The sequence below is a fragment of the Achroia grisella genome, unplaced genomic scaffold, assembly GCF_030625045.1.
Source record: "Achroia grisella isolate CSIRO2021 unplaced genomic scaffold, CSIRO_AGI_Agris_v1 utg2671, whole genome shotgun sequence".
NCBI classification, from domain to species: domain Eukaryota; kingdom Metazoa; phylum Arthropoda; class Insecta; order Lepidoptera; family Pyralidae; genus Achroia; species Achroia grisella.
This window is the reverse complement of record NW_026712758.1, coordinates 807,241-828,263: the sequence shown is the minus strand read 5'-3', so window position 1 is coordinate 828,263 and position 21,023 is coordinate 807,241. Positions and strand designations below refer to the sequence as shown.

Here is a 21,023-nt window from a genome sequence, read left to right as displayed (position 1 = left end):
TCGCCTGGCACCTCAAGGATGCGCGCTCCGGTGATGGCCGGCTTGAACTTTAGCTCGGTTATCCTGAGCTCCGCGAGGGAAATCTTATCTTTCGCCTCGCGGAGCACCGAACTATATGTCATCCCCCCCTTTTCGGCTTCCGGCTGAATTGTAAGTACAATCGCCGATGAGCGGGGGGGGGCGCAGCCTTCTTTTCTTCGGCTTGGCCGATTCTTGTTTCGCCTGTGTGGGGGCCGCCTGAGCAGCCGGCGCCTTCTGACTTTTTGTCGCCGCAGAGCCCTTCTTGCCCCGCCGTACGACCATCGACCACCCCTCCTCTGCTGTACTTGTCGACGGTTGCTGGGACCTACATGAGCTGCTGGAGTTTTGGGCGGCGACTGCACAACGTCTTTCTTGAGTTAACATTTAAATCAAAACTATGCGACCTTCCATGTCGTCACTCGGTGTCGGGAGCACCGGTGGGTCGCATGACGTCACCTCTATCTTTTCCGGGATCGGCGGTGCGGGTGCAGGACTCGGCTCCGCGGAGTTCTGGGAAGCACTCCGTTGTGCCTTCCGCATACAAAGCTTTCTGTCGTAGCTCCACGTTGTCCTTGACGTAAAATGTCGGATCCGGCCCAGGTGTTAACCCTTTTTCTTGATTCCGCCGGCCATCTCCTTATCCATTTGGGCGAGACGCGGAATAATTTCTTTCAGGTCAAAGCAATTCAATTCCGCCGTTGCTGACCTAGGAAATTAAGCCCGACGGATCGAGGCAACAGCGTCCTTTATCTCCCGGATGACACTTTTCAGGTACCGGATCGGCGATAATCCACATCAACCTGCTTCCCTAGGTCTTCTGCGTGGCGCAACTCCTCCTCCTGCGATGGCCGACGGAATACCGGGCGCGCCGCCGGTTTCTTCGCCGACACATCCGAACCGTCGTCCGACAAACTGGCCGTGTTTCGGCGTCTCCAACAAAAAGCCGTGATGTAATAGTATTATTTTATATATTATATATATTTTATATTATATTGTATAAAACACTATTTACACTTTGGGTGCGGCTGGTGCCCAAAGGTTGGTGCCCTTGCGGCCGGAAAAAACACGCTCTATAAATGGTAACAATGTGTTAATACAAAAAAACATTTACGGTTTGAAGCCAGTTAACTGTCCGGCTTAACTCTTGTCAGTAGGCAAAGAAGAAAAAAAGAAAAGAAAACAGAGTTACAGAAAAGAGACGAAGAAGAAAAGACAAAGACGAAAACAGAAAAGACAAAAGAGGTCTCATTTTGTTTAGTTACTAGGGCGTACCAGAACAATACCATTGCTCGCCTTCGCCCGGACGTGTACATACGCCCCCATCTCATTATATATATAAAACATTTACAAAACAAAAAGAAGCCATTAACAAATGCTTGCTAATAAAAGCTTAAGCAATAAAATGAAGTGGTTTTGCCCTAATAGTAATAATAGTAGCAATTCATGGTATGAAAATTACCTAAGGTCTTGTAATAATCTACCAGAGTCCGACTACAAACTGCCAAAACAAAAAAGATGTAATAGTTGTATAAAACACTATTTGCAAAAAAAAATCTATAAATGGTAACAATATGTCAATACAAAAAACATAGCTTAAAATTTTTGGTGGTGGTCTATATAGATTGTTGTCTTATGTGAATATTACAACTTCATTTTTGCCAAAGTTTGTATGATTTAAGAATATATAGGGACAGAATCAGAGACAGCGATAAATAAAACAAATAAAATTAGTCATTTTATTATTGATTAAAAAAGTAACTATGTTTAGTTATAATGATGACATGATTATATATATATAAAACTTTCTCTAGAATCACTCTACCTATTCAAAAAAACCGCTTCAAAATCCGTTGCGTATTTTTAAAGATTTAAGCATATATAGGGACAGACAAAGACAGCGACTTTATGTATAACATAAAGTATATGTAATAATGATGATGATGCTATTGTATTAAAAAGAATTGTGTTTAGTATATGCCTTTTTTGTCCGAGTCACTGTTCATAAGTAGCCATGTTGTTTAAAAACCGGAAATAACAACAAGTATTAAAGTAAATGGGCTCAAGAAGAAAATGCTAAATTTTGACTTGACTGGAAAACTGCAAAAAAATACATCACTACAGTACAGATGGTATTTACCATAGAATAATATTTCTATTTTCTCAAAAATTGTCTGATCTGTAATGTCATTATTGTCATGTCACGTCATGGCTGTCATGCTATCTGAAGCTGTTGTTATGTACGAAATTAAAGTGTCAAAATAAATCGTGAATTCATTTCTAATTTCTATTTATCGATTAGATTAGGACAATGATCAAACTGTTTTCTTTAAAGCAACAAAAAAAAGATGAAGAAGGGTCTGCAAGGGCAGGCGGTTCACAAAAGAAAGCATCGGCGGCACAACTGCGGATTACAAAAGGTGATTAACATACACAAATTAATGTAATAATAGACCCTTATTAATTGTCATAGAAATCATATCTACTTCTTAGATCACAAAAATATATTTAACAATTCCAATCAAATTTGCTGTTTTACGTTTTGTATATATGTAATTTTATTAATGTCCAAACTCCAACTGATAATTAGGAAGTAAAGGCTTTCGAATTTGCATTTTGTAACTTCCTAAAAAACGTCTGTAAAATATACTTTCTTATCTATTCTAAGATGCAATATTGTCTGTAAAAACTTATTATAAATATGTATTAATAATTGTTGTTTCAGACTTGAATGAATTAAACCTGCCCAAAACATGTAACACAGAATTCCCAGACCCAGATGACCTACTTAATTTCAAATTAATCATATGCCCTGATGAAGGTTTTTATAGGGGAGGCAGATTTATATTTAGTTTTAAGGTCAGTTTATAATACATAGTAATGAGAAAAATATTTTAGCATTAACAATAGTAATTGTGGAAATTACTCTAATACTCTATCTAATGTAGATAACAAAATATTGACATTGTTGACTATCTATTTCTAGTGACTTTGTCTGCATTTTAGAGACATACAACCCTGGGACACTATGTGCATCCTCATTATTCAATATATCTTTATGTAAAATTTAAGATCCATTCAGCTGTGATGTAATAATTGTGAAAAGCAGCAGACACAGAAATTCATACATATAGATACATAATTATGTAGGAATCTTAGTTTTTAGTATAGTTATTATATAGAATAGAATAGAAAATCATTTATTCAAATAAACTTACATTGAAGCACTTTTGAATAGTCATTACATTTTTTTAATCTACCGAGACTGTCTCATCACAAGAAGAACAGAAGAAACTTGTCTTTTAAATAATTTTATTATTACTTTACATTTTTAAGTTTAAGTGTGTGAATACAAACCACCAATTAATTTATATAGTATCTTAGTTCCTACAAAAAGAGACTAAACAGAAAGTAAACCCAAGTTAACCTCTTAAAATTTGCATCCGATCGGCTCATTTGTTATCTGTATAGTAGTTTTTACCAAAAGTATTTAATATAATAATATTATTTAATATAATAAAGTACATACTAACCTACCTTACAAAATGGTTAACTATTTATTAAGTTTGCTTTAATGAATCATGAGACAGTTTGACATTTCTATTTTATGAGATTCCAGAGAACATAGAGGTCTTTGTCAATGACATAATTAACCTTACGAGTAAGATCCCTTAAGTAGTAATCTTGTACTTTTTATCTATCATCTTAAACTGAAAATTTCTCATTTTAAGATTATGGAGAAAAAAGTGCAAGATGTACATCCACAGTCCCAGAATAAAATATACAGAATAATAAAATAACATTAATAGCATATTTAAGTTTTTGTTTAGTAACTTTTTACTAATAATAATTTAGTACTTATACAGAACAGAATTTAAAATGTTCATCATAAATGCTTAAAACACATTTTTCTAATGATGCAAAACCGTTCTTTATTCTATGAGTAATCGTTTTCAACCTCTATCTACATATTATTCTAATACTATATATGTATAACATTTTGTAAAACTTAAGAAGAAATAAAATCAAAAATATTAATTAATAATGTGTATAAGTGATTTGTATAGGTTATGTGTATATTCTATAAGATGAATAATTTTTAATTTTTTGAATGTTTTATAGGTAGGACCAAACTATCCTCATGAACCACCTAAAGTTAAATGTGAAACAGCTGTATATCATCCCAACATAGACTTGGAAGGCAATGTGTGTCTCAACATACTCAGGGAAGACTGGAAACCTGTGCTAACAGTAAATTCTATAGTGTATGGACTACAATATTTGTTCTTGGTAAGAAGTAACCAACATCAGAATAGAAATAATCATTATTCAAACAAATATAATATAAGCACTTGAATCCTTTATTTATTTAAAAGAGCAAAATGCAAGTTTCTTGCTTATTATTTTTGTTATGAGTCTGTGTTTGAATGATTCTACCATTCATTCGGAACACAGACTAATCACAAGAACAAATAAAAAGAAACTTGCATGTATCTCTTTCAAATAAATTTTGTTCCATGTAAATACACATCAACATGGACAGGCATGTGACAATCAACATAGAAACCGCTAGGCACTCAATCTTTTTTCAATAAGATAACATTGTCAATGCTATGAATTTTGATGTAGTATTTTTTCTACAAAAACATTATTTATAAACTCTTCAATTTTATAATTTGAAGTACTTTATAAGCCATAACAGATGTCAAATGATAATATGTTGTCTGTAAAGCAATTCATTAATGTATATGATGGTTACCACTTACCATCAGGTGAACTATCTGCTCGTTACAAGTACATGGGGAAAATAATAGCATGTGTATAAAGTTTACTTACTCATGGTATATTTACAATAATTTAACCACAATGCTTTCCTACGTATACAATGTTAAGATGTTATGGTTACAACTGATAATAATGAGGCTTTACTTACTTTGTACATACCATTGTTAAGGAAAGATAAATTAGAGTAGAAGTATTAACTGTTATTAGTATTATGGGAATAGTGGTCACATTGCATAACAATTTACCATGTCAATACAGCATCAATGTCTCCCTCCTGGAAACTATAGCGATTATTTCCTGATAAATTAGCCAGTACGAGCTAATTAACTTGACCTGAACCATGAATGGTCATTCTGTCATCCTCCTCTGGTGCACTGCCACTGTTTACCGTGGCGCGGTGGGTCTTTCCATATTTATATTCCTTATAAAAAAACTTTATTTATAGAGACTTCCTAGAGATCTGAACACATGGGTTTAACATAATGATGTACTTTTGTAATCGTCAAGGCCTATACCGCTTATTCTGTCTGTACTATAAGCCAGTTCATACATTATATTGTTGTCAAAAATGAAACGCAGACCTCAATTTAACAGCAAAAAATTCATAACAGTTTAACAAAAACTGCTAGAACAAGAGATATTGGGTTCATGCTCACGTCATGTTCCTCGAATAATTTTACCATTAGCAATCGTAATTAATGACTCATTGAAATGTCAATAACAGGTCAAATATTCCATAATATAGTAGTTGTCGTATTTATTTACGCCATATTTATTTACGCGTTTTTAGCATTACACATACGTGAACTATGTATTTTTTCTGACAATAAAATTGAAAATTAATTAGAATATATATTTTCCAGGAACCAAATCCAGAAGATCCACTAAACAAAGAAGCGGCAGATGAACTTCAAAGCAACCGACGATTATTTGAGCAGCACGTTCAGCGCGCGATGCGCGGCGGATACGTCGGCTCCTCGTACTTCGAACGGTGTCTCAAGTGATCCGCCTTATAACACTGTAAATTAATGCTACCAACCCTATATAAATAAAACAATCTCAATATATTCTTTAATCCGTTTAATTAATTTATTCTTATATCAACTATTTTATAGTAATAGCAGATACTAAAAAATATAGATGGCGCTTATCTTATTTGTCTACATAATATAGCCTGCTCGGTACAGGTGGCGCTACTACAAATATGCGTAAGTAACGTTTCTATATGTTGAAATAATGTAAAGCATACAAACGGATCGTCATCTTTGTGTCTGTTGTTCGAGGTGACCGCATATCCGTGTATGTATATTTAAGTGAATGGCGTGCGAAGGTTATACAGCCCCATAGCAGACATAACGCAACACAAGGGGAGACAGGCGCGAAGTGAGCCGCAAGCAAGCGCCCGCGATCACTCTATCGCTGCTTGAGCGCCGCACGATCCAGTGTTACTCCGGACGCCGAACGGTTCGCGCACTCGTCGACAGTACGCTTTCACAAAACGTGGTCAAGGCAGTCAAAGCTATTTCGACACGCCACTCGGTTGCGAAAGTCTACGCGATGATATACAAGTGAGAGCCGACTTCGGACGCCAGGGTAACGCTCATCGCGCACGGTGAGCCAGTTTATTCGTCAGAGACATTCGAAACTCGCCAGCTGTGAGGGACGGGGGGCGCGCGACGCCGTCGGGTCGTACACGCGGGAGCAACGTTTCCACATACTTAACTGTGAGAGCAACGGATACCAATTTTTAATGTGTCAAGTCAGCATAGCTTATTGCTGCTACGTCAGATCGCAGAACGCCTCGAGCAGGAACTATAAGGTTATGCAAATGAGTTCTGAACGCTTTTATACCAGGGGTAATCAAAAGACCATTCATAACTTCAATAAACTTTAACGTTTAGGTTGTACCGTACAGTGTGTTGTTAAGTGCTTATCTCTCGTTTTCCTATCCTCTACTTATCTTTCGGTGTCGCGATCGCTAATTGCTAATTACTGTGGGAGTCAGTGATAACAAATCGTGGTAGCCGAATGAGCGTGTCGGAACCAGAGCAGCACCAGGTGGCGACTACGATGGCTGCACAACAGGAGGAGACGCTGCTCTCGCGCTGCGAGATACCCATTATCGACCTTGCGCATATAGGTGAGCAAATCGCCTCATTAAACACCTGTGCTTTGCATGCACGTTAAATGACGATACAACTAATAACTAATAAATTTATGTTATATACATATGGCTACTCCCTAACAGAAGGAACGAAGTCTCAAAGGCAATCTATTCGTATACTCCATTCATCTTCTCTTTTGTGAACACTACAAAGAGTACTTCGCTCAACGAAATAAAGATCCGTTAGTTAACACATTGTTTTTAGTATAATATATTAGGTACCAACTAAAACAATAATAGCTGACAATACAATAAAGACTTAAGTATACTTTTACCTGTTGCAGTAAATATAATAGGTAATAATTGTTCATGTAAAAACAAAATTTACCTGAGTTAGCCCCTATTAAGTTCACTCAATAAAGTTGCACGACAAGCCAACGACTAAGAGCAGCTGTGCTAGCGATGCTTTGTTTGTTGTCAAACACGATTCATGGCATCTATCGCGAACTGAGAAGTTCAAAGACCGTGCATTTGATCCCAACAGATCAGGATTCACCCACCCAGTTATCGTTGTAACATAAAACGTTAATCAATACTACAGTTAAACAATGAATGTTCGGTGAAAGTAATGAGTAAGTTGCTACGTACTAAATATAAACAGAGCGAGTTCAGTGAAACGATGAGTAATAGCAATGCCTATCTCGAATTAAGGTTTGTAGAATTGTAGTCCAATGCAACCAAATGTAAACGTCTGGAAGTTTATTGCCACCATTAATCTAGATAAAAAGCTGGTGGTCAGAATACAAATATTATACTATCATCAGATACTGTTGCTAAATTCTGATTTCTTTATTTGGCATGTAATTAGGCTTTATTACGTAATCACAAAACGTTTTTATAGCGAAACCTGATAGTAAAACACTGTGTCAGCGTCTTTGTTCACGTGTACATTTAGATAATTACATTTCAAGAGGATTAATATGTTTTATTTACGCCATCTATTGTCAAGTTGAGTTAACTAATGGTTATTTTCAATTGTTATACCTTTAAGGTATTTATTAAACTCTAAGGCCTCTATGTCGGTATGATATAATTTCACTTAAATAAATTGTAATTTTACTGGTTTTAAATATTTTTTCCTACGACTTATTAGTACCACGCAAGAATAATAGACCGCTACTAATCTTGCAGAATGTACTGTTGATAAGATATCAGTCAGATTATTTACTTAAACAAATTGGAAATTACGCAGTGTAATATTGTCACATGTTTGGAATAAAATTAACTAAAAATTTCACTATTTACGTTCGACATTTTTTCAAACGCAAGGTTATATTTCAATGCACACACATATTACACTAACAATAGAGGCCCATGTTAAAATATTTATATATACTTATTATAATTTATATGTATTTATTCGCGGTAAACTTTGTACAATGTTGGCTGCGTGAGTCTGTCTGCCTATCTCGCATGTTTCTACCTCCATGCAGCTTCCTTTTTAAGCTGTGTTTCAATTGATATAATATAATATAATGAAAATATGACAGTCAAATTATATCGTTTGGAAACATTACGTAGTCCTCTAGTAGTAGTTGATATAGAATCAATGTTACCACGGTCATGTTCATCAAATATGTTGATATGATGACCATAACCGTTAGCTAATATTCTGAAATCAATGGAAAATAAATTTTCCATTGATTTCCGAATAGAAAACATATTAAATTAAATACTATCATTATTAGTCAATACTATGTACAATTTTATATCTGTGCAAGGTCATAACACATGAAAAAATGCCTGAAGAGATCTCATGTGGAGTCGAAATAACAATATTACTTGCATTGTAGATATTAGTTTCGCTTATTTCTGTCGATAAGCAGCAGAGTTTCTTGCGAGAAATAGGATGTTAGAACACATATTATTAGACTAAATGACATATATTGTACATTCTATCTATTAATATATGAATTGGTTACTAACCAACCAACCAATTTGTGCCTTGTTTCAGAAATATATATAAATTAAATAAATAGAACTGCATATCATTTGGCACTATATCTATACATATAAATAAAATTGGAATGTCTGTTTGTAATATTGAAATAACCGTTTTTTACTACATGCATATGAATATACCTAAATACGGTACATACACCAAAATAACATTTTTTTTTAATTTTGGTCTGTCTGTCGGTCTGTTTGTTCCGGCTAATCTCTGAAATGGCTGGACCGATTTTGACGGGACTTTTTTTGGCAGGTAGCGGATGTAATAAAGAGTAACTTAGGCTAAGTACTTTTATTTTAGAAAAATAAAGTTAATTTCCACGCGGATGAAGTCGCGGGAACAGCTAGTATACAATATGTTTGGTAACGTGATATTCTCATCCCACAATCTTAATAGTACTTAAGATGTTAGCAACGATAAATGATATTATACATAATAGATGATAAATGACCGTCACAATGATAAATTTGGCTATGGTGACAATGATCAGTAGAATCCCACTATCCATCCGCAATATAGGCTAGGTCAGTTTATTCTTTACATTCCCATAGTTATTGTTACCATAATAAAAAAAAACTCGGAAAGCAGTGTACAATGACGGTGCTAAATACTATTTACCACGGGCACGATAATTGCCTTAGAAACACGACAAAGGCGGTATTCTAGCATAGTAAATAAGCATGGTCACTAACAATTCTATAAATAAATAATCTTTCTTTTATCTTTTAAAGACTCTGACATGGTTCATCACACTACAAAGCGTTGCGGAGCGTAGGTAACTGTCATTGTTTAACTTCACGTTCCCGTCTTTCTGCTTTTGCTGTACAGCATACAAATACTGCATAAATTTCACCTGTAATTATTTTCACCAATCAATCCGAGAGACGGCAGAAATGTCTCTATCATGTTGAATTCAAAATTGCCTACTAGTAGATATTTTATAACATATCAGCCGTTTATGCACTTGAGATGACACCTGTATCACACCAACTGCTACAGTTGATAATACCTGTTAATATCCCGTCAAGGTTTACTGTGAATATATGGTATGATTATGGAGTGGGTAGGTTTAACCATTTTCGAATATCATTAAATACCTACGAATTTAAGTAGTCATTTGTACTAAACAAGGAAGCGTTAACTGCAAACTGTAAGTCTCTATATGGCTATTTGGCCAATTCTGACTCAAATTCAGTAATTTATTACAAAAGCTTCCAAAGGTAGACCAGTTCTTACTTGCATTTACATTCGTTTCTTTATGACATCACTGATCACGTCGGTTTTCTAATAATAAATTATGCTTACAATAACAATTATATTTTTCATTATTAAACCTATTCTCAATACAGAAACGTACCTGTACCTATTTCACCCAATGCAACGCTTTTATGTCATACCTAGACGATACAAAACTCTAAAATCGTCTACCATGTGTCTTATCGTAACATGATCTCCGTACTTACATTTAATACCTGGGTACATATGAAACTGTGTTAGTGGGACGAAAGACAGTAATAGATGGTGTCGCCCACACGAAACCACCCAAACACTCTTCAAGATGATTTATTTCTTATTTGAAATTACCAGTTGACAAAGTAGCTAATATTGCGATAGAGATTTTATATCTAATTATTACTTAAAAGTTTGCTTATTAATTCACTATTTGCTATTTGAAAAAGAATTAGTATAAATAATAAAAATGTTCAATATTTTAACAAAATTATTAATATAAAACATAACAAAATAGAATCGAATTAATTTTGAAGTCAGTTTACATTTATTTAGGTGCATATTATGAGCTAGTACCTATTATGAGTACAATAATGACTACAATAGTTAAAATAATACTTACAGGAAATTGCTGATAAAAGCAATTATTATTTGTTAACAATGACTTAAACCTTTGTTTGATTACAAAATGACATCAATGAACCGATGAAGTGTGTCTGAAGATTATTGATAGATGCATATCGCAACCATTGTAGTTCGGAATCAAATGATACATAATCTATACCAAATTCTACTTTCCTTATAGCATCATTTAAGATGTACCCCTATTAAAATATTTATTTTGACAATAAAATGCCAAGTATTGAAAAAACATCACGCTATAGTATTGGAAAAACATCACGCTCTTGGCAGCCATTGCTTCAATTTTTGTTTTTGTTCTGCTTTTTCTCTTCTCCCTCTGACTTACGAACTTTTTTTACGAGGTTAAAAATCATCTATAAATATGCTAGAAGTGTATTGGATTCATACAAACGAACGAGTAAAAATTGATTAATATCTACACATATATGATATATTATATTATATCACAATTATCATCCATTCATCGAACAAACTACTCCTTTACCTAAGATTCCTGCCACAATTCTTTTATTTACTGAAATAGATTGATCAAATCATACAAAAATGTAGGTACCACAATATATTGTCTGGGATAAATATGTACAATCGTTTATGATTTTAATAAATGCAATAACTGCTAAAATTGCACAGCTGAAGACGTCAAATTTACCCCTCAAACTGATTACGAGTAGACACATTGTTACAGCTTCATTAATTTATAAGAAACCATATTAATGTGTGCTAATGTTTTGTGTAATAACTAACATTGAAAGAGATAAATGAAAGGCCTATGGAATAGTGTGACCATGTGAACATATAACATCTATGGATAACTTTCACGAAATCGATCAATAAATTATAGAGTAAAGAACTCATTGTTTCGCTGACGCCCTACATTATTATGTAACATGATTGTCACGAGATAAAGATAGGATACGTTGTTAGTTACACTTCAAAAAGTGCCTATATAACTAGGTAGGTAATAGGTAGGTAATATCTATATATATTTCATAAAAGATAAAATATTATTTTTTTTGTCGCGCAGTGAATTTTTTTGTAGTAATAGCCAAAACATTAGTTTATTAAATTTTTTAAATACAAACATATCACACAAAGTTACAAACTTATAGTTATGTGTAGATATACTTTGAATATTGATAGTCATTGTGTAATTAGCGGAGATTGTCTGTGTATTTCCGCATTCAGTTTCGTGATTGGTCCAATGTATAATTAATGAAATGGAAAGAAATAACGCGTGGAGCCACTAAACATAACACTAAACGAGTACCGAGGGGTAATAAATTCTAGCTCGGCTCCGTTACGATCTCAAGTTTTTACTACCAGCCTAAAAACTTGGCATCATTTTTATCATTAAATGTTTTTGATTGTGTGAAAATTGATACCTACATTCAATAATAAGAAGCGTTCACAGCTGTTGATCAGACGCGATTCGTAAATAAGTTTGATTGCAGTATTTTCTTGGCTATGTGAACGGGTGTTCATTGTTTCAAAGATCGCACAGAGTAGAGTTTCTTATCATGCCTGAACCAGCATTCCTAAGGCGTAATGTAACAATGAGCATTCAATTAATACCCACCTTTCGTTCAACTTGCTCCAGAAAAGAAGATATACCCATGTCCTAGGTATTTAATAACTGAATTACTTTTTAATTTTGATTTAATTTAACAGGTCGGCAACGTACTTTCAAATTCCTTTGCGTTTCTGGTACTCATTGGCGGCGGTAATCACTTACAATCAAGTAAGCCGCAAAGTCATTTGTTCCCTGTGCAATAAAAAAAACAGACGTCATTGGCCATAAGTTGTGGCCATAAATAAACCATGCCATGTATATACCTACTAATATATGATGATGAAGATAGGGTACCTCTTGCATTGCTATTGTCCGCATATGTTGCACCTTCATCAGAAATAGAAAAGTTTGAACATAGTACTTATATTTATGACTACATTGTAAACTATGATGATAATTAATTGATGATTGCGGCATATACTGACGCAAGTTGCTTATATTATTGAACATTGATTCTTTATCCTTACAGAAATGCGGATAATATTTTAAAGATAGATAATAACTATGTGTATGGTATACATATGTATATGTTTCCATTTTTATTTATAAGTTCATTGCACTGATTCATTTCAAGATACGGCTCTCTGAACGTACAACTGCGTTGTGAAGTTATTTTCCGCCAAAAGTGAGTCAGTTCATGATATCCTGAACAATCTTGACTTCCTGGCACATGTTTCGTGTTCGTCATTAGTTGGAAAACCGTGATTACTTATCTATCTAAATACTTTGTTGTAAACTGTTGTTGACCGGAATCTAAATTGACTGTGTTCTTACATAGAGCTCAGGTTCGCATCGCATCTAATCGCATAGATATTGTTCTATACTTACTGAAGATTTGTTCATGGAAGTATATAAGTAAAGTAAAAAAAATTCAAAACATATGTACCAACAAACATTATACATACGAGCAGCTTGTTGTTTTAGTACAGAAGATTACTATCCCATATAGTAACTGGAGATAACTGAAACTGCCTTTTGTAGAACCTCTAGTTTGTTTAGAGAATGTTTGCTTAAAACTCTGGTAAATGATTACTATGACAATAAAAGGAATAATTATAAGTTGTTAAAGTTAGCTGAATCTTCTAACATAGGTCTAGAAATAAAATTGTGAAACTTCATACGTTTTTATAAAAATAACTCGAATTTCGAGTATAACTACCTGTCGCTTAAATAGCAACTGCAATAATGGAACCACTGTGATAATTCACTTTATTATAATATTAAACAGAATATAATTACCACACAGGTCATAGCATACACCAGCGAGGCTGATACGTCAGTATGTATAATAAAAAGCCTCCATATTTGATGGACTCAAATTATTTTGTATCACCTCGAATTGGAATGTCTGCCATTGTCATCCAAACGTAGCGACATCCTAATGACGTACGACGCAGCGTACATTGTATACCGCGCCAACAGCTTGCCATCTGTGTATACGAAATTTGCAATGGTTACGTATTTGTACACAGCATAAGAAAAAATAATAATTGTAGGTACATTATTCTATACACTCCTTGGCATATTCGACAGGTATAGTATATTTTTTGTATATTATATAGTATATTAATATTACATGAGTTCTAGATGTGGAGATTTGTCCCTATATATAAGCACGTGAATTCTAGGACACAGGATACGTTTTACCCGAATACAGTCAGTGCCGCGAGATACCGCTAGCGTAAAAATTAGAGGTGGACTTTGAACATAGATACAGGAAAATTATACCAAATTAAATCCAATGTTAAACGGATATGTATCACTATAAACTAAATAAGTATTCTCAGTTTATAAAGAACTCTCAGCGTAAAGTTAGTCAGGTATATTATTTGTCTACAATTTTTTTATATTTAGGAGAAAATATTGGCAGAAACTATCCCTATTCTTTTATTTTTAATTATGCATTTATTTCAATAATTATTTAGTAAATGCAGAAAATGATGTGTAACTAACATAATATCTACCTTAGAACGTAAAATTGATGATTAATTTATTTTCAATTGTTTCAATCATAGACCAATCTCAGCTTCCATTACAAGTTCCTAATTTAGAACAGCAAAATAGATACCTAAATTCACTGTCTTTGTATACATGTAACAGTAGTACGTAGGACATATTGATAACGTTATGGGGAATTTTATATGCTTGTCACAGAGGCAGTACCTAAATTTGCATGCATACCAAGGGTTCTTCCCCAATAAAACCTTGAGAAGCATCCAAATGTATTAATTCATCTACTTGTTTATTTCCAAGGATAAGATAAAGCACTTGATTCGAAGAATAATAGCACACACGTTTGTTATGTACCTATAGCAATAATGGGCTATGTATTCTCGGAGTCTCGCATGTTACAAGAAAACCTTTTTTAAATATGATACGCATTTTAGTGTTCAAATGCTAAAGGGGATCTTATTTTCCAGCATATACTAGTTTTTAAAGTAGTATTTTATAATTGTACAGATGAAATATGGATTCAAACTATGGAACAACTTTTACTTAGAAAGTCAAAGACATATCTGAGAAAGTGTATCTACTAGAAAATAATTATTATGTCTACTTCAAATAGGCTACAAATGCACTATTCTAGTTCGCCTACGTACGTCTCGACTCTATAACTTAAATCTACTATAAAATCACAGTACCTATTTGCAAACTATGTCTAAATTTTATATGTGGACTAATCCTACAGTCACACTACAATCTGAAAAAAATTAAGACTAAAGAAAAATAAATCAAGTATTTGTTGGAATAATGACTGTTCCGTCATATAGAGGGCGTGTGAATATATCTTATTAAAGCTTTATAAGAGTTTTTAATGTCTGTGTGACGTAACTATAAAGGTAACTAACTAATTAGTCATTGTTTTACTGATTCTGTGGCGATTAGCACGAATAGTAGCATGTTTTGTATTTTATATAGGAAATAGATAAAAAATGCATATCAAAGATATATATGTATAAATAAATACAAATACAACTTTGAAATTATTATAGATAGGCTTTTTAATCAATTACTTTGCACTTGTAGATAAATTAAGAATACTACTATAATAGTTCTCTGCGAAAAAAATAATTAATGTAAACTTCGACTCCATAAATATACCATTCGACGACCCGTGCCAAAATCCTAAATAATCACTACATAGGCCAGTTCGTGTTATTTGCAATTTACAATACGTAGGTATTTAGTTGATGCTATTCTTTTTTTAAATTAGGTTATTTTAGCACCTCCATTTGTTAAGTATTTACCTACTATAGTCTCGAAATCAGAAGATAAGAACAACAATGCATGAACAAGAATAACAATACATGAACACTAAGAAAACAATATTTTTTATTGACTAATTCATGAAAATAATAAAATCTCGATTAGATAACAAGTAGGTATAATAAGAAGTAGGTAAGTAAAATAAATATGATCAATCATCGATAAATTTTATTTTTATCATGAACGGATTCGACATGTGTAAACCCTATTTACTTAGCCATATCATTCTCTTATAACACTGGTTCATAAAGTCATGTGATGTGATAATAAGGTGGTGATAAAGATAATAACATAAATTCTTTTAAAGCTTACACATAAGGTCGCTAGAGTGCCATGTCTCTTCAACGGTAGGATTGTCCTTTCCATTAACTTCAGTTCTATTTGTCGATTGCATTAATTGATAGATGGCATCTATCTCTCACTCTGTCTACCTACTTTCTATATTAACACTAATTATACTTACCTACAGCTTCAATTTCAGAGCTAGTCGTTTTAGTATTAAACTTATAAACGTAATTAAGCACCTATCTTAAAAAGATTACTGAACAAGTTTTAAAAATACTTATTTAAAATTTAAGATGTAATTTTAAAATATTTAAACTTATTTGACGTAATTTTATAACATTATTACCTTCTAGTAAGTTTCTTAATCATATACTTCCACATTTTTTACACCATTATGTACCTAACTCCGTAAAATTTTCGGTAATGACGTTTTTATTTGGAGATGCCAAATTAAATGTTTGTATAACAATATCTACTAGCAAATTCTTTGAATAATAAAGTAAACAAACTTTACAACACTTTATATAAGTACCATAAAACATATAGGTATACATATAACTATTCAAAACATGCCTACATGATTTCCTTGCTGAAAATAAATTATATTGTATTGTAACGTTGTCGTAAAAAATGAATAAACGTTCTAATATTATCATTCAATTGTACCCGGCTGTACAATGAACACTATAAATATTTGTTTAAGCAAAAAGAACATGAAAAAATTGAGAATGCCGTACAAATATAACTTTAACTCGAAACGTAATCAGTGAATGGCACCTTAATAGATTTCACTTTCTATCCTTGTCAACGTCATCGTCACCTTGGTCGTTTTTTATGATGACTAGAAAGCTTTATAAGTAACCAGGCACCTACTTATTCAGATCAGTATTTTACGCCAAAATTTTAATATACCTAGGTAATAAATATATGTATATTATAGGCATAAATAAACCGGTAGATATAAGAAACAGGATAACCTTAGGCATTACCTACCGCAGCATAGATAATGCGACTTGTATATTATCTCGCTGTTTTCATGTCAGATATGTGAATACATATACCATATATAGAGGAGTAGGCTGTCAATGATGCTTTGTAAGAGTCTCCTTGTAACCTAAAGAAATATCTGTGTTCCCACGTACATATTTGGTTGCTCATCACCAGACCAACCTCTTCGCTTCAATATACAAATCGCAAAATCGCGTGAATAAATATCATAGCACAGGTTATATTTGTCTGCAAGAAAAAAAAAATTACTATGACCTAGCAGCCGAAGAGATACAAAGTGTTATAAATTATTGCCTCAATTAAGTTTTATAGGGCTTTATCCGGCTTGGATAAAGAGTCCGGATAGAACGGTATAGAGACTCGGACTCTACCCTTGCCGAAGAATTTTAAAAGTTTCTTAAAACAGAATATACATACTATATAGAATATATACATGCTTACTAAATTCTAATTTATTTAAATTACTTCTGTTACAGCAATCTCACCTGCTTAATAGTAAAACGATTTTTTGCCAATTGAATCAGTTAAGGTAATAAATACAACACTAAACCACGATACTCTATGATTTCTAGTATATAGATTCTCTTCATCCGACTAATAATAGAGGACCGTTTGGAAAAGGAGAAACCCGTTATTGAAATGTCAAACAGTGTGAAGAGAACATCTCCGTTATTTGAATTGGCCTCGACTCGACCAGTCGGAACAAAGTGCACAGTTGTATGGATGTGTACTTGTTAATCATTAGGTACTTACCTATGTAGGTGAAATATTGAATATATGAATGCGTTAATATTAAATAAGTATCTACTTTAGATGAGCCATAAAATATAAAATATACCCGTTTTTACTCTACTGTATTGGAATAAAAATTACATTAGTTAAAAACATGCACAAGTAAATAAAATATATAAAGAATGTTTATTTCAAATTAGTGCCTATAGAGATAGCAAATATATATGTATAGATAACATACAAAACACACACATACAATATACAAACACACATACAAAAGGCTTCTACATCCTGCGGCGTCATTATCTTCGCTAAAATCATCATCATCATAAGTGATTAAACGCGAACTTCTACATAAATTTCCGGACATTTGTTTATATAATCGCCTAGCTACCTAGCCTACCTCGCCATCTCTGTACAATTATAAAGAGTAAATTATTATTTTAGGAGATTTATTAAAAATGCAAGTCTCCTATAAAGTAGTTACAAGCCAATGCCTTGTTTATATATATATATATATATTACTATATTCTTGTTGTGCTGTTTTTACAATATGTACATTGTATAATCCTACTAGGTACATATATTATTTATACTGAGTAATGAAATGCACATATATGAAAAAAATCCCTTACATTTTAATACTAGTCATAATATATATATCTATTAACAAAACAGTACCTAGATGTAATATGAATCGTGCAATTCTTATACATATATTAACTTGTAAACAGCTCTACTGAATTGAATATGTACTTAGACTTTTTAAAAATTATCTAGATGCTTTGTTTAATTCTCCATGATATGGGAAATGAGTAGGTACGTCTTAGAGTGGTATATTCGCAAACTATTATTAAAAGCAAACAGACTTGAAAATAGGATTCGCATAATTTTGTAATAATTTATTAGATAATTCTTATTCCTTAAATAGAACAACAGCTTGTTGATTGATAAAATAATTATCATCTGTTATAATCGCCTAATTATTTATTCATTAAGCGATTATAATCACCCTATTACAATAAGTTTCAAATGTTTGTCAACTATAAAGCTTTAATAGACATTTTCGAATTTCAAATCTATTTCTCGGATTCTTCTTGTTACACAGGACAACATAAAATGATTTTTCAATTGTTTTTATATTTCTTCAGATCCTACTATGCATGTTTATCTATAATTGTATAATAGAGTGTTTAGTGCGCCTCCTACCTTCTCTCTTTACGTAAATACTCTCTGTTAACACCAGGTTGTCTGTAAGAGATTGCTGATAGCGATAAGACCGCCTTTTGTAAAACATTTATTTTCATTGTTTTGTACTTACTGTCCTATGCTTGTGTATGCGCAATAAAGAGTTATTATTATTATTATACTAAGGTTCTTATTTTCTCAAATATGATTTCTGTATCTGTACACAAAGTCAAGACAATTACAAGGTAGATCTCTTATTTTATTTCATAATTTCGTAGACTTATAATAATCGTAGCATGATGTTGAAAAATGTAAAATACATATAACTATTTATATAATATTTACGATGACTTTATCTTAATAGATACAATATTATCATGATTTTTAAAAGCCACACACACTATCTGACAGTTAAAGGGAAACAGTGATATGAATGAATAAATAACGAAAGATAAGTCAGTATATATGCTTTTAGTTTTATTTATTTTAGTCCTAATAGGTATAAAAAAATAAGATAGATACCTACTATCCAATAGCTATTCTTGGGGAGAGCGTAGGGGCGCGTGATTCATACGTAAACCATAATAAAGTTCTTTATTAGTACGTTTTGACTGATCTCCTAATCCTAGATTGTTTAGGGCTCTCTACCCTGACTATAATAATATTATGTAATTTTTAATAATAAGTAAAACGTAAAAAAATCGTTTAAAATCTTAATTCAAAACATTTCTAGTCCTTTATTTATATTAAACATTAACTATGTTAGTATGAATTAGACGAAGACGAAATAAATTGATTAAACAATACTTGTAGTTAAAATCCTTTTCCACTACAATCTCTATCTGCCCAACCCATATAATAATGTAAAGGTAGTAGATACTACTACTACTAGATATATGCATTTAAATTAGATGTAAAAAAAGAGTTTTTATGTCATTGAAATGGTTAACAATCTGATGGTCGAACTGATGGTAGGTGGTAACCGTCGCGTCGCCTATATATATGAAGAGTACTATTGACATTATGTTATTACGTGATACCAGTTATGCGTTGCCATTGCGAATGACCAAGATGTCATCCTGTAATTTCGATGCCTAATCTCATCCTTCAACTGAAACACATATTACAAAACAAGCTGCTTGGCTGCTGATACTGATGTGACTGTATCCAAGAAGACTTTTCACAAAGCCAACTTCAATATACATCAAGTACACTGATAAAAAAAACATGTGTGTGTGTAGAAATCCAATCAATCTAAATCAAAACTTTATTTCTTTCGCAGGTAAGCAGTCATAAATGCAAGTTCTTCGGTAATATTTGTGACTCTACAGCTCTATGTAGCGGCGTATAAGGAAAATTGTAAGTAATTAGATACCTAGCGAAATTAAATTCGAATAACAAGTGGGTAAATCTCATTAAGGTAGGAAGTTAACTGTCTAGATAAAATAATGCACATATATATATATATATATATATATATATATATATATATATATATATATATATATATATTAGGGTGTCCCAGACTATAAGGGCAATTTTTTTTTTTACAAATTTAGACATGCATACCCTCTTATTTTGTTCCATTTGATCTTAATAACTGATATAATAAATATTATTGAAATCGAATAGCGATAACCCGTGCCGACTTGATGTCGAACTTTGAATATAAAAATTTGTATGAAAACTATAGAGGAATATTTTAACTTAATATTTATTTTGTAAATAAAGTGTTTTATTTACAAAATAAATATTAAGTTAAGTTAAGTATTTTGATTATTGCATTTATTATGTATTACAAATATTAATCATTTAAAGGACATTATTCACTAAATTTTCTTTTTAAGGTTTGTTTTTTACAGTCAGGATATACTTTTCTGTGTTCTTGTACGCAACGTAATAAATATTGTTTTTGTTCCTCGTCAACTGTGATTAAGCTATGAAAGTCTTGCATCAACTTAACAGCTCTTTCACCCGTATCATTAACTGCTTTCAGTGACTGCACTTTCATTTTAGCGTGTTGAAACGAAGCATTAGCAGGCCACGAAGTAGGACACTCCAAGAGAAAACTGTCATCGATTTCGAGTCGCCTGAAAAAGGATCTGCTGTTCATGGAAACAAAGTCATCGATGTTTTTTTCAAAAAGAGGCCTGCTGAGTTCTTCTCTATATGGAATGTAGCGT

At 32.6% G+C, this 21,023-nt stretch overlaps 2 protein-coding genes across 2 annotated transcripts in view; both read left to right on the top strand.

The window, feature by feature from the left end:
• The first annotated feature begins 2,226 nt into the window (after positions 1 to 2,226).
• Positions 2,227 to 5,878, top strand: LOC131842941 (NEDD8-conjugating enzyme Ubc12). The gene is made up of 4 exons (XM_059191514.1): positions 2,227 to 2,438; positions 2,744 to 2,877; positions 4,141 to 4,308; positions 5,667 to 5,878. The coding sequence occupies exons 1-4, from the start codon at positions 2,330 to 2,332 to the stop codon at positions 5,805 to 5,807; spliced, it is 552 nt and encodes a 183-aa protein (XP_059047497.1). The 5' UTR covers positions 2,227 to 2,329; the 3' UTR covers positions 5,808 to 5,878.
• Positions 5,879 to 5,986: 108 nt separating this feature from the next.
• The window catches only part of LOC131842938 (uncharacterized), a 36,522-nt gene continuing 21,485 nt past the window's right edge, over positions 5,987 to 21,023 (top strand). Inside the window, exon 1 of the mRNA XM_059191511.1 lies at positions 5,987 to 6,943. Within this exon, the coding sequence (XP_059047494.1) occupies positions 6,832 to 6,943 (112 nt within the window). The 5' untranslated portion in view covers positions 5,987 to 6,831. The remainder of the gene's footprint in view (positions 6,944 to 21,023) is intronic.